The following is a 14,072-nucleotide window of genomic DNA, read 5'->3' on the forward strand; positions in this document are numbered from 1 at the left end:
CTTTCAACATGTTCCTGTTCAATTTAGCACTCTGTTCTCTTACTGAGACTAATGCTTTTATTTTCAGTAGAAGCCCATTTCTCTGATGTGCAATTTCTATTTGTCTAGAAAATATATAAAGTATGCTCATCTTTCTGGAGCAGAGAATGGCAGACTCTTGACTGTGGGCAGCAGTGCCCAATTTCACCCAACCACTACTCTTCAGTCATTTGTGAAAGCTAGAATAAAGCAAAAGGCAATCCTGGGACATCTTTTCCTGCACTGAAGGAGATTTATGCAAACGTAAAAAGAAAATTCATGGTATTTCAAACTGATAATTAGCATGGTTAGGTTTGGACTTTTAGATCTGAATTTAAAGTATGGTAGGGAAATACAGATTTGTAGTATATGCAAATTGTCAGGGGGATATTCTTTGTGGTTTAACTTTATTTAAATGTGCCATGGTACACTAAATTACTGTCACAGTCCTTTGATTTGGCTGAGGCATTTTTCTGCAGATCTGTGTCTTGGGAAAATGCAAATGATCTGTCAGGAACTGGAGTCTCAGCTTCACATATCAGAAACTGTGTGTGTATATATTTACATCTATTTCTATATCTATCTGTGTATGTACTTCACTCTGAAGCATTGAAAGCGAAGGTCAGAGGAGTTGAATCTCATGGTGTGTTAAAAAGTAAATGGCATGTTAAAGGTTAAAATCTAAGATATTAGTATTGTAAGAAGTTCATTCATTGTCATGCTGATTGGTAGTATTGCACAAGTGAAGAAATTTGTAATTAAATATGTTTATCTATTTTTCTTAACTTGATATCTAGGATATAACTCCTTGTTCTGTTGGAATCTCCCAGAAAGCCTTGTATGGGATTGAACATGATAGATTAAGGGGTTATTTATGACTATAATTTGAGCGTTAGATGTGTGAGATAAGTAAGTGGGTCTGGAGCTATCCTTAGTTACTAGGCAGCTCTTCTTGAGCTCCTTGCCAGGAAAGCAATTAGAAAATTATCTTGGTCACAGAAATGCAGAGTTGTTATTATTATCAGCTTTGATATTGTTGCCAGATAAGAAGTGGGAGTGATTAGAAAAAGTGAAGGAGATTTGAAGGAGATTTACACTGTTTCTGTATTTTTTTTGTCCCAAACATCTTTGTTCTGGGGGGTGGGGTTTTTTCTGTTTGAAACCCTTGTTGCCTAAGTTCTCATTCCTGTTCCCCACTATTGATCATGGTAGCATGTGAAAGAGACAACGTATAGCTCAGTTTTCTGTGATCGAGCCAAGAAAGTGGTTGTTGTGAGCTGTACCAAAAATGATGGGGAGTAAGAGGAGAAACTCTGGTTCAGCTTTTCCAGGAATAATTTTCTGATTAGAAACTCCTGCGTAGTATATCCCCCAGTAAATTTCAGTTAATGAACACTTTATGAATTGCAAAATGTACTTGGCTCTCACTGACTTTTAGTTTGGGTTGAGGAAGAGCGTCCTGCAAAATGGAAGAGGAAAAAGAGGGAAGGGCTTTTAGATGAAAAAAATTCTATACACCTGAGAAAAAGAAGGGCACCATTTGGATATTAACACTAAAGGTGAATTAATATTGGGAGTCACTGTATATAAAATGCAAGTTTACCTAAAGTATGAGAAAAAAGAATGGAAACAACAATTTGTCATTGTGGATACATAATCTCCAGTAAGGGTATTTTTTCTTAAACGGTAATTAGAGATGGTCAACCCTTGGAGCCAATTCTATCCATCTGGATCTCAGCTTTGATGTTTGCCTTTTTGGACCTGCTTCCAAAGTCTGTTTTGCTTTGAAATTTTTCAGTGCCTGTGGAAGAAATTCCGGGGTCCCTTGTCCTCCTTGTATACTTATATGCTGAGCTTGTCACTGGTCCTTACTTGTGTCTTTGGAAAACACCTGTGTGCCACATAGCAGTGATTTTCTCCATTTGCATGTCTTCAGTTGCCTTTGGCTTCCTAGTGTGAGCTCAGAGCTCTGCATGTCCCTTCATTCAACTTTTATGTGACACATTCCTTTTGTTTCTGTTTAGATGTTGTGTGTCTTTTTCTTTCTTCTCCTCCACTCCTTCTCTCTTTCTCTCACCATTTTTTCTTGTCTGTCCTCACTGTGTGCTGTTTTTCTCCTGGCCACTCATTTCCTGCTGCCTTATAGTATCCATAAAGTGCAGTCTGCTGACCTGAGGAGAGTCTCGGCTCCCCCTGATTCCTTCACTGTGTGAGTATCTGGCTTTTTTCTATCCTATAAGTTCCACAGCCTTTTGTTATTACCCTGTGTCATTCAGCCAAGAGATGAGGCAGTAAAATCCAGTGACAAATGGGAAGAGGGAGATTAGGTGGCAGCACGACTGATGGGCGCAGGCTCTTGCCAGGAAGGGCACGGTTCTGTAGTAGCCAAGTAGTGTGAGCAGGACATATCTGGTGATGGTGACCAGGTTCAGCCATGAGCCAGCTCCCCAGACATCCATAGCAACAGGCAGATCTGAAGTTAAATGCCAGGCACCATTCCTGGAAAGAACTGAGATGAGATCTTTTCAATCCAACACAGGATGTTTCCTCTGAACACGAGGAAAAATACTTTTTGTTATAAGGTTGACTGAGCACTCTCACAGATTGCTAAGAGAGGTTTCAGAATATCTGTCTTTAGTGATATTCAAGACACTGGACCTGGTCCTGGACCTGGTCCTGGACAGCCTGTGCTAGGTGGTCCTGCTTGAGCAGGAGTTTACACCAGATCACCTCCAGAGGTCTCTTCCAACTTCAGCCATTCTGTGATTCTGTGAAATTTCAGAAATCTGCAATACTTCATTGTTATTTTGCAAACAAGGTAAGATTTCCAGTTTGGTGTGCCTTATTCCTGGGTCCTATTTGGGTACACTAAATTACTGTCACAGTCCTTTATGCTCCTTTATGAGGAGCATAAAGTAATGAAACCAACTTGTCTCACCAACTCAACATCTAAAGCAGCCCCTAGAAAAAAGTTGGGGTAACCCTTATTTCTTACACAGAACATTGAGCTGTGTGTCTGGGAGAATAAGTACTATATCCAAGCTCAGGGATATCCCTTGGAAAATGACCTCTGAGTTTTGATGCAGTTCATTTTAATGTCCCGTTTGATAATCAACTGTCAGGATAAAGCAGGGAGAGAAAGACTTGCAATCCCCAAACTAATTTGAAAATCAAAGATGTTTTCTATCTTAAAATCTGTAAAAATAGATTAAATATGCTGCTGCACTGGGGCTGCCAATTATTATGTCTGGCAAATTAAAATAAGAACCCATGAGGTAACAGGGAAATTTGATTTGGATTATGATGGCTTTGAGATTCAAACATGCCCTTGTTTTGTTGTTGAACAACATAGAAGCAGACTGAGTTCCAGTTAGTACTGAACAGCAGGGCAGATCCTACTGAGACCTGGATGGATATAGCTTATCTTAGGTAAATGTCAGGATTTCTGTGGCAAGAAATGCATGGGAATTTGGGGTAGCCAATTTATTAGGATCATATGGTCTTTTTTGCAGGGACAGTAGAACTGTAGTGTGATCTATTGCAAATGTTTGTACAAGGTGTGTAATTAAATACAAGTGTTGTATTTTTGAGGCTCTTTTAAAAGGAAGGTAAAGACTTACATTTTCCAGCTTTATGTTCAGAGATGAGAAGATGCACATGTGAGAGTAAGTTTGTCTTATGTGATTGATGCAAAGGAATGCTGAAAAAATTACCATTGAAAAATAAAACATAATTTACTTGTGTAACTCCTACAGCCCTTCTACAAGTGGAATAAACACTGTGGGTAGGCTGTAATTATTTTTTCAATTACAAAATCTGCATAAATGAAAATACAAATATCACTGTATTGGTAAATCCTATTCCTTTATGGAGTTTATGTGGCAGAGAATGTCTATAAAACCTGTGTGAATAACAAAAGGGTAACAGAAAATAATATTTTTGCTTATAGAGACAGAATCAACTTTCTCAGGCTGAATATGGTTACTGTCTACAAGAGGAGAGTCTAATAAAGAACAGTAGGAGACAAGGTGTAAGGGAGAAAGTGGTAGAAAGTGAGCTATTTTCCAAATGCAAAGTTAAGGATGAAAATGCTTATAGACATCTTCTCATTTTTTTATGAAACATGATTTATAGGGAATTGAGTCTCATCCTTTCTTTATCAGTTTTTCCTGTTTAGTATGTGGGTTTCTGAACATGAGCTGTCCCATGTGCTCTGGCAGCCCAGAAAGCCAACCATATCCTGGGCTGCATCAAAAGGAGCGTGGCCAGCAGGTCAAGGGAGGTGATTCTGCCCCTCTCTTCTGCTCTTGTGAGACCCCACTGGAGTGCCGCATCCCGCTCCAGGTCCCCAGTCCCCACCATGGGAAGGACATCAACCTGTTGGGGTGAGTTCAGGCAATTAGAGCAATGGAGCACATCTCCTATGAGGAAAGGCTGAGGGAATTGGGATTGTTCAACCTGGAGAAGAGAAGGCTTTGGGGTGACCTCATTGTGGCCTTCTGGTGCCTGATGGGAGCCTACAAGAAATATGGAAAGGGACCATTTACAAGAGCATGTAATAAAAAGTGGAATCATTTCAGCCTGTAAGAGAGTAGGATTAGATCAGATATTAGGAAGAAATTCTTTACAGTCAGGTACTGGAACAGGTTGTCCAGAGAGGTTGTGGGTGCCCGATCCCCGGAGGTGTTCAAAGCCAGGTTGGGTGGGGCTTTGAACAACCTGGTCTTGTGAAAAGTGTCCCTGCTCATGGCAGAGGAGTTGGAACTGGGTGATCCTTAAGGTCCCTTCCAACCCAAAAAATTCTGTAATTCTGTTTAGTGGGATTATTACTACTGGAGAATCCACTGTGCTTGTAAAGTGTGAGAGAATCACAGTTAGCATGCAGGAGAAGAAAAGCAAGTACCAGGATTCTACTGGGAACTTTAGTATGTGTTTGTACTTTAAGTGTCTGTATTTTAAATGTCTGTGTGGGTGTGGCCTCTACAAAGCAAAGTGTGTTTGCTGAAGCAATTGTGAGATAAGAAAGTGCCAAAGAATTTACTACAGTTGGGTTAACCTGGCTTATCTGGGATAACACTTATGTCCTGGTTTTGGCTGGGTCATGGCTGATTTTCTCCCTAGTAGCTGGTACAGAGCTGTTTTTTGGATTTATGGAAAATATAATGTTTTGGCTGTTGCTAAGTAGTGTTTATCCCAAGTAAAGGACTTTTCAGTGTCTCATACTCTGCTGCTGAGGAGCTGCACTCAAAGCTGGGAGGGTGTGAGGCCAGGTCAGCTGACACAAACTGGCCAAAGGGATATTTCACACCAGAGAAGGTCATGCCCAGTATGTAAACTGGAGGAGTTACCTGGGAGGGGTCTGACCCCTCTTTGGGAATGGGCTGGGTGTGAAGCAATTGCATTGTGCATCACTTTTTTCTTTCAGGTTTGTTACTCACTCTACCCCCCACTTATCATTACAATTATTATTATTACTGCCATATTTATTATTAGTAGATAATTTTGTTCCCTTATGAAATCCTTATCTCAACTATGAGGTTTACCTTTCCTTTCCAGTGCTTCTCCCACCCAAAGGGACTGCCCTTTTGCCCAGCATTCCATGACATGGCTGCTCATCTAGCTCAGATTCTCAAATGAAAGAAAAAAAAAATACGTGGTAGGGCTTATAATTTTAAAGTTATTTGTTTAGATAAAGAGCTTAGCAAGAGCTTTACCTTAAAATAATAGTGAACTTTTGTGAAACCCTGAAATTCATCCATAGAAGAGACTGGATGAGTCTGATCTGTCGTGGCAGTTCTTATGTTTTAAGTAGATAGATGCTGTCAGAAACGTATTTTTAATGTACCATTTCCAAGCTTTGTCAATGTGATCTTGAGAGGAAGGTGAATTTCTTTTTGTCTTCTGGCTACAACTTTCCTCTTTCCAATTGTTCTAAACACTGGGACATTTAATTAATTTTTCATGTTTATTTCTTCTCTAGGAGACAGGTAATTCATTAATCATTCATTGTCACTGCAAACATTCCCTAAAAGACTGATTTTTTTTTTTACTCGAGTATTTGTTGTATGGGGGGAAGTAGATTTCCTTTTCTGTTTACTGAATCATGTTAAAATCTGTTTGTGTGTAGGATGGTGGAGGCTGTATTATTGAAGATCTATCAGAAATTTGTCACTGGATTCTGTACACTTGTTGGACTGTGTGTTCTTATTATTCCTTTCTCTATGGAGACATGAAGCATAAGAAATGGTTCATAAATAACTGATATAGGGATTGGGGTATTTATAATTTACAGGTCTGTCTTACCAGCTGAATCAGCCTGGTGGCATGGCAGAAGTGTAACCGGCTGCTGTGCAGGAGTGCCAGACTTGGGCAGGACCCAAGCTCGCTCTGCCCCTGTTGTTCCCTGGGTGCCTGGAGGCAGGAGCATGTTTTCTAGGAAAACCAGCTGTGCTCCAAGTGAGCTGTCTGGCATCCTCTCACTTGTTGCTGGATGATCAATAGGGGTGAGAGGAGGAAGTCACAACTTCAGCAAAAGCTGAGTGTATTTTCTAGGTGAAAGATCTTGGAGAAGATTCGTATTTAGGGTTTATGTTTAAATGAAATCCTTATAAATAATAACATGAATAAACAGAATGGTTTAGTTGACCCAAATCTTTATTTACATCCTCATGAGGCAAATGACATTTGGTATTGAATTCTGTGGATTGATGTGTTTTTGGAATGAGGATCTTAATTAGATTATTTAGGAGGTAATGGAATTCATTCATCCATACTTTCAAATACATTTTGTTGACTGTGTAATACACCATTCAAAAAATAGTAGACAAGTAATTTAAATATTTTAGGTTGAATTAAAGCACAGAAATATCCCCAAATTTATTTATAAATTGTTACTATATGTGGAAAGCTTTTCTTCCTCTCATTGTGGCTGAGCAAGTTGTTTTACACAGTATTCAGAGACATCTATTTCTATTAATACTGTACTAGTGTTTGTTTTCGGTGACATTCATCACCCTGTTACTTGCTTTTACATGGACATGCTTATGTATTTAATCTTTCTGGTTTCTGCATGTGCTGAGTATGTCTGAACAAAGACAAACTGATCGATTTGTATAATAATATGGATTATTATGCAGTGTCTATGAAGACTACAGAAGCGTTGATAGTGGAAGTATTTTGCTCAGCTGCATTAAATAGAGTTCTGTGAATGAATGAGTTAATTAGTTTGACTGATGAGGACAATATACTCTGGTGTCAATTGCTAGTCTGATAGCACAAGAAATGAATATTCAAATAGTGAGTTTTAGAATCAAATATATTTTGAATAGGTAATAAAATTTAGTGACAAAATGTGTCAGCCAATGACTATTCTAAGAGGAAAAGGGTGTTTGCAAAGAACTGATGAACAAAACAAGCTTCAGTTACTGAATAAATGTCTCTTTTGTGCATGTGTCAATATACACACATTTTTAGGAATGTGTACATGCCTACTTGTATAACAAATATGCTACTTGTGACTGGACCTGGCTGCATGTATAAATCTCTGCCCTGTAGAAAGGACCTCTTGGCATTGTTATTTCTGATAATAGTTTATTTTCTATAGAAAGCTACTGTTTCCAAGGCTACGTTTTTTTTGACTAGGACAGCTAAACTTTTCAAGTGGACAAGAGGCCAAGTTCTGTTTCTTTCCAGTTGTATGTTTTAGCACACAACCTGTTTATGTAGTAGTTTTAGCCCGTCTTTATAAAAATGGTGTGAGAGGAAGGCGGAACAGAATATCAAACTCTGGTACTTGGCAGCTGATTGCCCTCCTACACTGGACTTGCTCCTATTTCTCCTCAGAAAATACATCACACTTAAGATGGCCTGCTTGCTGCTCCTGCAGAAGCAGAGTCAGAGATATACAATGTGCCTATATACCAAAAATTATACTTTTTGCAAAAGCATGGGAAGTATCCTCTTAAACATTTTCTAATTAAAAGATAATTTTGGAGAGTGTGTGTGTGGCTCCTGGAAAAACAAATATGTTCTAGATTTGCTCTTCATTTTGGATATTTTTCTCCCTTGAGCTGGCTCACTTCTTTGCAGGTGAAAGGACTAATTTGACTCAGAAGGTGATACTGTGTATGCAATAGGTTGCCATCAGCTTCAAGCTAGGAAATAACATTTGTTTTTCTTCCTTGCCTGGCAATAGGTAGTGAGTCAGCATATCTACAGAAGTCAGTGTTGTCTGTCTCTCCCCTTGGTGTCCAAACACTATCCTCAGGTTCTCACAGGTAGGTTGAGGGGAGGCAGTTAGCCAAGGTTTGGCAGATGTTGGCATGAGGTCATCCTGTTTCACTGTCTTTCCTCTCCTGCTTTCATGAGATATTCAGGTTATTCACTGAGATAATGAGTTGAAATGAGGCCTGTTGTGGTAAGTCTACCACTGATTAATTGATGAAGAAAATTCACATTTGAACTAGTGCTTAGAAATGAGGTAACACAGGTAATGCTTGTGAGATGTGCCTTGTACTGCACTAGCAGTGCAAATGCTGTAGGTCAAATAGTTTAAAATTGAGGTGAAGAGAGAAGCAAACCTGTATATTTATGGTAGTACACAGCATTATGGCTTTCAAAAGGCAGTGTGTATTAGTCAATATTACTGTAGGCAGAGTCCTGTTACTAACAGAATTAAAACAGAAAATATAGACAGTCTTTTGGTGAAAGCACGGAATGAGTAATCATTGCTTTTAACTGACCTGGGGCTGAGTTCCTATAGAACAGGCATTTGCTATGTGCATTATAATACACAGGTCGTCTATCTTTCTTCAGAAGTGGAAAATGCAAATGAGGTTAAGTTAATTTGCATAGCATCCAGCAAAACTTAAAAAAATCATATAATAGGTTATATTAAGGTAAGAATTAGTGTGACATGAAAAAAAAAGCTTTTCTGGACAAATTTATAGAAATATATGAACACTTAAATTTCTAGATACAGACCTATTGAGTCTTTCAAAATCATCACTAGTTGAGGTATCTAAATCAGACCAAAATCTGTAAAAATGATGTTAGCATACAGCTACTTGCTTTTAAAAGTCCTCCTGGGTTCTGAGTACTAGACTTACAATATTAGAAATCCGGTTGTTAGCCACATTTTTGTTGACTGTTTCTAAGACAAGACATGCTGGATCAGCATCCTTCAGAAATGTGGTGTGGATGCTCTGATGGGCAGAGGAATGGTTGTCCTGAGGTACTTCCCAAGAAGTATCTTTCCATGTCTTGAAATTCAAGGTGGCAGATCTGCTGGCTGTGGTAGGGCTCTAAGAATGTACACAAGGTCGAACTGGAGAAGGGGGGGGTAGCTGCATAGGGGTGTAAGAACTCAGAAAAATCTTTACACACAAGCAACAAAAGGGATTCTTGATCTTGCTTATTATTTAAGGTGTAATGTCTATGCTTTTGTGCCGTAGAAAGTCATAATTTTAAATGCAGGAATAGGCCTGTGGGGACTTGGCCCAGTTTTGAAGAGGCTTGTTCTTCTTCTTTCAGAGAAGATTGAAATCCCTTCACATCCTGTTTTCCTTCACTCTTCTAGGGAACACTTTATCTAAGAAACTTTCTTCTTTTCTTGCAGCCCTCATTCCATCCCAGATCGCCTGCGGATCAGAGTGAACAAGATCAATTTACAGGAATACGAGGGGCTACATTACGACAAGGAAAAACTCCGTGAAGCTTGTAAGTTGGAAGTAGCCAGATTGTAGCAGCTTTTGGTAGAACATTCTGTACAAATCTTACCTTGACCAAAACAACTCCTACCCCAAAAATAACAACAAAAAAACCCCAAACACAGAGGCAAGCATACATTTTTGGATGAGTAATGTAGGGAGTACACTCATCTGTATGTGCATATGTACAAATGTGTTCTGTCTATATAAATAACCCCTATAAAGATCATGTATAGAGATTCCACCTGCTTTCTTATTTAACTATGTCTGTGACCTCTGATTTTATTTACTGTAAAATAAGTGGTTTTCACACAGGGTATTTTTTTGCTTATGTTTTTCTGTTGGTTCTGCTGGCTTTCTAGTATATAGAACTGTACCAGATTTTGTGATTAACATCAGATTTCAAACTGAGTGGGAGACCATGATATATTTGAAATTGAGAATGTGCACTGACCTGGAGCATGGTTCTTGCACAGGTACATTTATCTCAGGGAACAAATCTGGCTTCCCCACACTGTTATTTTTTACCAGCCTTCAGTCTTCCATTTCAGAGAATAATCACTGTTTTGTTTCCTTGTGTAATGGTTTAATTGCCGTGTTCAGGGGTAAGTCAAAAGCAGACAGTGGTTGCTTTGGCAACATTGATGATGACAATCTGCACTTAAAAACGGAGTTCCTTTTCTTGGTGACACACAGAGTCATTAATCAATGTGGGACAGGGCTGCTTGTGATAACAATTTAATAGTCTTGTTATGCATCTGGCTCATTATTCATATTAAATTATAAGCATGACTGTTGTGCAACAAAGCTTCGGTTCCCTCTGCAATACAGAGTGCTCTGGTAATTATAGGATGGCAATCCTTTTAATTGGTTTGCTTATCTTATTGTTGGAAGATAGTTAAACTGTTTCCATTTCACTCTTCTAGTTCCACCCCTCCTCATTCTACCATCTCTCCTTACAACAAAAGAATTGAAACGGCTTAAATTTTAATATAGGTCTTGACAGCCTTAACTGAGGTTCCTGTTAGTGGATTTTGGTCATATTTAAAGCAATCAAAGTCTTCTTCACTGGACTGAGAAAAATTTTAACAGGATCAGGATTATTCCTCACTGGATGAGAATTTGCCTCAAGTTTAAATTGAGAGTTTGAAATTGAGTAGATTTCAGGCCACATTCAACACACAACTCTCCAACACTGTCAGAAACAACTTGGTTCATTTGAGAAATTCACATCTGAGGAGAACTATCCTCATCCATCCTTACTGTGGATGTAAATTTTCTGTGTCTGTAGTTAGCATATATTATGTCCTTAGGAGCCATTACATATTCTGACACAAATTATACAATTTATACAATTTCTTACACTATTGTCACTGCAGTGGTAATTGTGTATCTATGTTATTTGTCACTTGCCAAGATACATAATGATAACATTATAAGAAAATGCCAGCGACTGATCTAACATCTTAGTTTTAGATTTTATACGTATTTGATCACTTACTAGGAGTGTGCTTAAGAGGTTATCATTCAAAAAACAGATGTTTGTTCATCAAGAGTTAAAATAATTGCTTTTGGACATTGGTGGGTCATTCACAATAAAACCCTTTTGTCTCTTTGTAGTTAATGCATGGCCAGCTTGATAATATAACGTAGCTGTACTGGACTATTCTCCCCAGATATTTTTCATTGTGTTGTTTTTCCTACCAGTCCTCTTTGAACTGTCTCACTAATGCTTGTGCACTACTGTTTTTACATAAGAATATGAGAAAGCAAATTTTCCCATCATCCTAAAGTTTAGAAACCAGAAAAGATACTTCACCTTAGCCTTCGCAGTTACTAGGAATGTCCTGTGAGAGGATATGTAACTTGCACTATACACTGGTGGTCACAAGAATACTTCTCTGGTTCTATAACTTAAAATGTCTCTTTTACTGGGGAGCTGTTACTGAAGAGGTGCTGGTTTCCTGCAGCAGGACTGTAGCTCTTGTGTGTATGGATGTCTCACTAGATGCTTGCAGGAGACCAAGTTTACATACTTGTTCAGGCTTTGGCAGAATACCTACAACTGAATTCCAGAATGCTATGCTTAATATCCATTCTCCATCCACAAGGATTAAAAGCACTTCTACCTCCCTAAATAATTTGAGAACAAAGCAGAATCTCTTGCAATCTGAACAGGAAAAGGAAGCTGGTTAATAAGGAGTTATCTCTGAAGGAAAAATAGCAAAGAAGCTATTATGGTTTTTGCATGTTACATGTCTCCATAATACAGTTTTGAAAGCTCTGACCTCAGTCTAATAACCTGGATCATTTTAACTCACAGTAAATACATTTAACTCCCCTTGTTTGCTTGAAGTACTGATTTGAATCTATCAACTGTTTCACCTAAGATAGCACTTCCCAACATAGAGGAGCTCATGGTACAAACTGTTCCATGAAGATTAATCTTCACTCTGCTGGAGGTAGACATCTCATTTTGAAAGCTTCCAGAACGATTAAAGAATGTCATTTTGTCCTTTGAAGAGCATGGTTGTCCTTAGCTCATTCTCCTTCTGTTTTCTACTTTTCTTGTCAATGCAGCTGGCATTTAACCAAGATGCTGTTTCTGAATTGTCCCTTTCTTCCCTCCCCTTGCTCCTTCTTTTCTCCTGTCAGCCTCTCAGTATTGTGCAGGGGATGATTAATGGTGGTACAGAGGATGCTTATTGATCCTTCAGTGAGGAGGGATGAATGCTTCCAATGCAGCATTTTAAGAAAGGGATATATGTTGGCATTTTATTTAAGTTGTAATGCTCTTCACTGCAAATGTAGTTGTCTTTTCTAACACCTCCTTATTCATGTCCTAAGCACTTGTCACCTTAGTCACAAGCTTCACCATCTCTGGCCAATATGACAGTTGTACATTACAATGACCATAACTAAGATTGTCTTACAAAGCGAGCTGGACGGATGTTTTTAGGTGGACAGAATTTAATTCTGTCTCTTGCCTGCTTATGTTGTGTGCACTCTCTCTGGCTTCCTGTTATAGCAGGAAAGTGTGAGCCAATGCAGAACTCTGGGTGAACAACTGAATTATTTTTAAAACAGCAAAATCTTTCTGTGTGACACCATGTTTTCTTCTTTCCAATATAACTAAGAATTTCCTGACAATGGAGGCACATGCAGAAACTAATTATGTTAAAAATAAAAAATTAGCAACAAATAAACCAAACATAATCTAGCTAGTGACCTAGTGATCTTCAATACTTCTTAGTCCTTCCCAGCAACACCATTTCAGATTTGCACCATAAAAATGTATCAGTGAAGTAACTCACCCTAAGCAGTAACTGAACAGTTGTAGGATTTTTTAATAGGGTACATCAGCCCATACTGCCCTCAACTTCTGTGTGCCCTAGCCATGGAGAATAATCTTAGCTTGCTCAATACCACTAAGGTTAAGGAGGAATCATACCTGACTGCAGTGATGAGAGTATCAGAAATAACTCTCAGCCCTGTATCAGCTCTGGTTTCTCACAGTTTCTTTTACACAGAGGCAACTGTTCCATATGTTCTCTAGAATAAAATAGCACACTAGCTTCTGAAGGAATTTTAAAAGAAAGTTTAGTTCCATTTGTATAACAATTGGACTGTCTGTAACCTAGCAATCCTTTCCTGTGCAGTCTCCTTGCTCTGTGTGTATGCATGATGCTTTAACATGATGGGATCTTAACCTCGAATTCTTGTCTCTTTGAGTAGCTAAATGTCTATAACGCACGTGTCTCTAATATCTGTGGATTATTTGAGGGTTTTGGGGTCATCCTAGGAGTTCTTATCAGATGCATGGGGGTACATGGAGTGACAAGCTTGTGAGTTATTGTGATGTGTACGTGTACAGTGATACTGTAGCTTCCTCATACCAGAAATGCACTTAGAATCCTTGATCTCTCAAAGGCATTCTGACTCTCTAAAACTTAGGGATGTGACAGGTGAAGGTAATTTGGAGACTAGTTCATGTGATTATGAACTAGCTAAGTAAGAAAAGGTCAGCACTTAGGACTTGGTATTTATATCCTGAATATATAATGTAAAAGGCAGCAGGGAGCAGAAGACTTCCTGATGAGCCACGAAGGAAATGTGCTCGTATTGGGGAGCAACTTTGAGCTGGATGGATTTAGATGAGACAGGTTGTGCAGCTATAAACCTTCTCTTTCATCCTGTAAAGGAAACACCAATGGGCATTTATTTGTCAGGAGATCTCTTAGGGCACATGTTAGAAGCTCCATAAAAGACAACATTGCCTTCACTCTGCTTAGAAGTCAGTGCCTTGCTCTAGCAACTTTGTTTTGTCAATATGTGTTATGTACACAT

General features: G+C 38.8%; 1 protein-coding gene across 7 annotated transcripts in view; it reads left to right on the forward strand.

Annotated features, from left to right (window-relative positions):
* DGKI (diacylglycerol kinase iota) overlaps nt 1-14,072 on the forward strand; it is a 211,860-nt gene that overhangs the window by 125,783 nt on the left and 72,005 nt on the right. For 5 of the 7 annotated variants that reach the window (XM_042050499.1, XM_042050492.1, XM_042050496.1 and 2 more), the window contains 2 exons: nt 2,165-2,227; nt 9,635-9,735. In XM_042050499.1, the coding sequence (XP_041906433.1) occupies nt 2,165-2,227; nt 9,635-9,735 (164 nt within the window). The remainder of the gene's footprint in view (nt 1-2,164; nt 2,228-9,634; nt 9,736-14,072) is intronic. The other 2 variants (XM_042050495.1, XM_042050498.1) reach the window with 1 other exon arrangement.

Source organism: Corvus kubaryi, unplaced genomic scaffold (genome assembly GCF_017639235.1).
Source record: "Corvus kubaryi isolate FWS band 111438036 unplaced genomic scaffold, C.kubaryi_AGA036_p1.0 74, whole genome shotgun sequence".
Taxonomy (NCBI): Eukaryota; Metazoa; Chordata; class Aves; order Passeriformes; family Corvidae; genus Corvus; species Corvus kubaryi.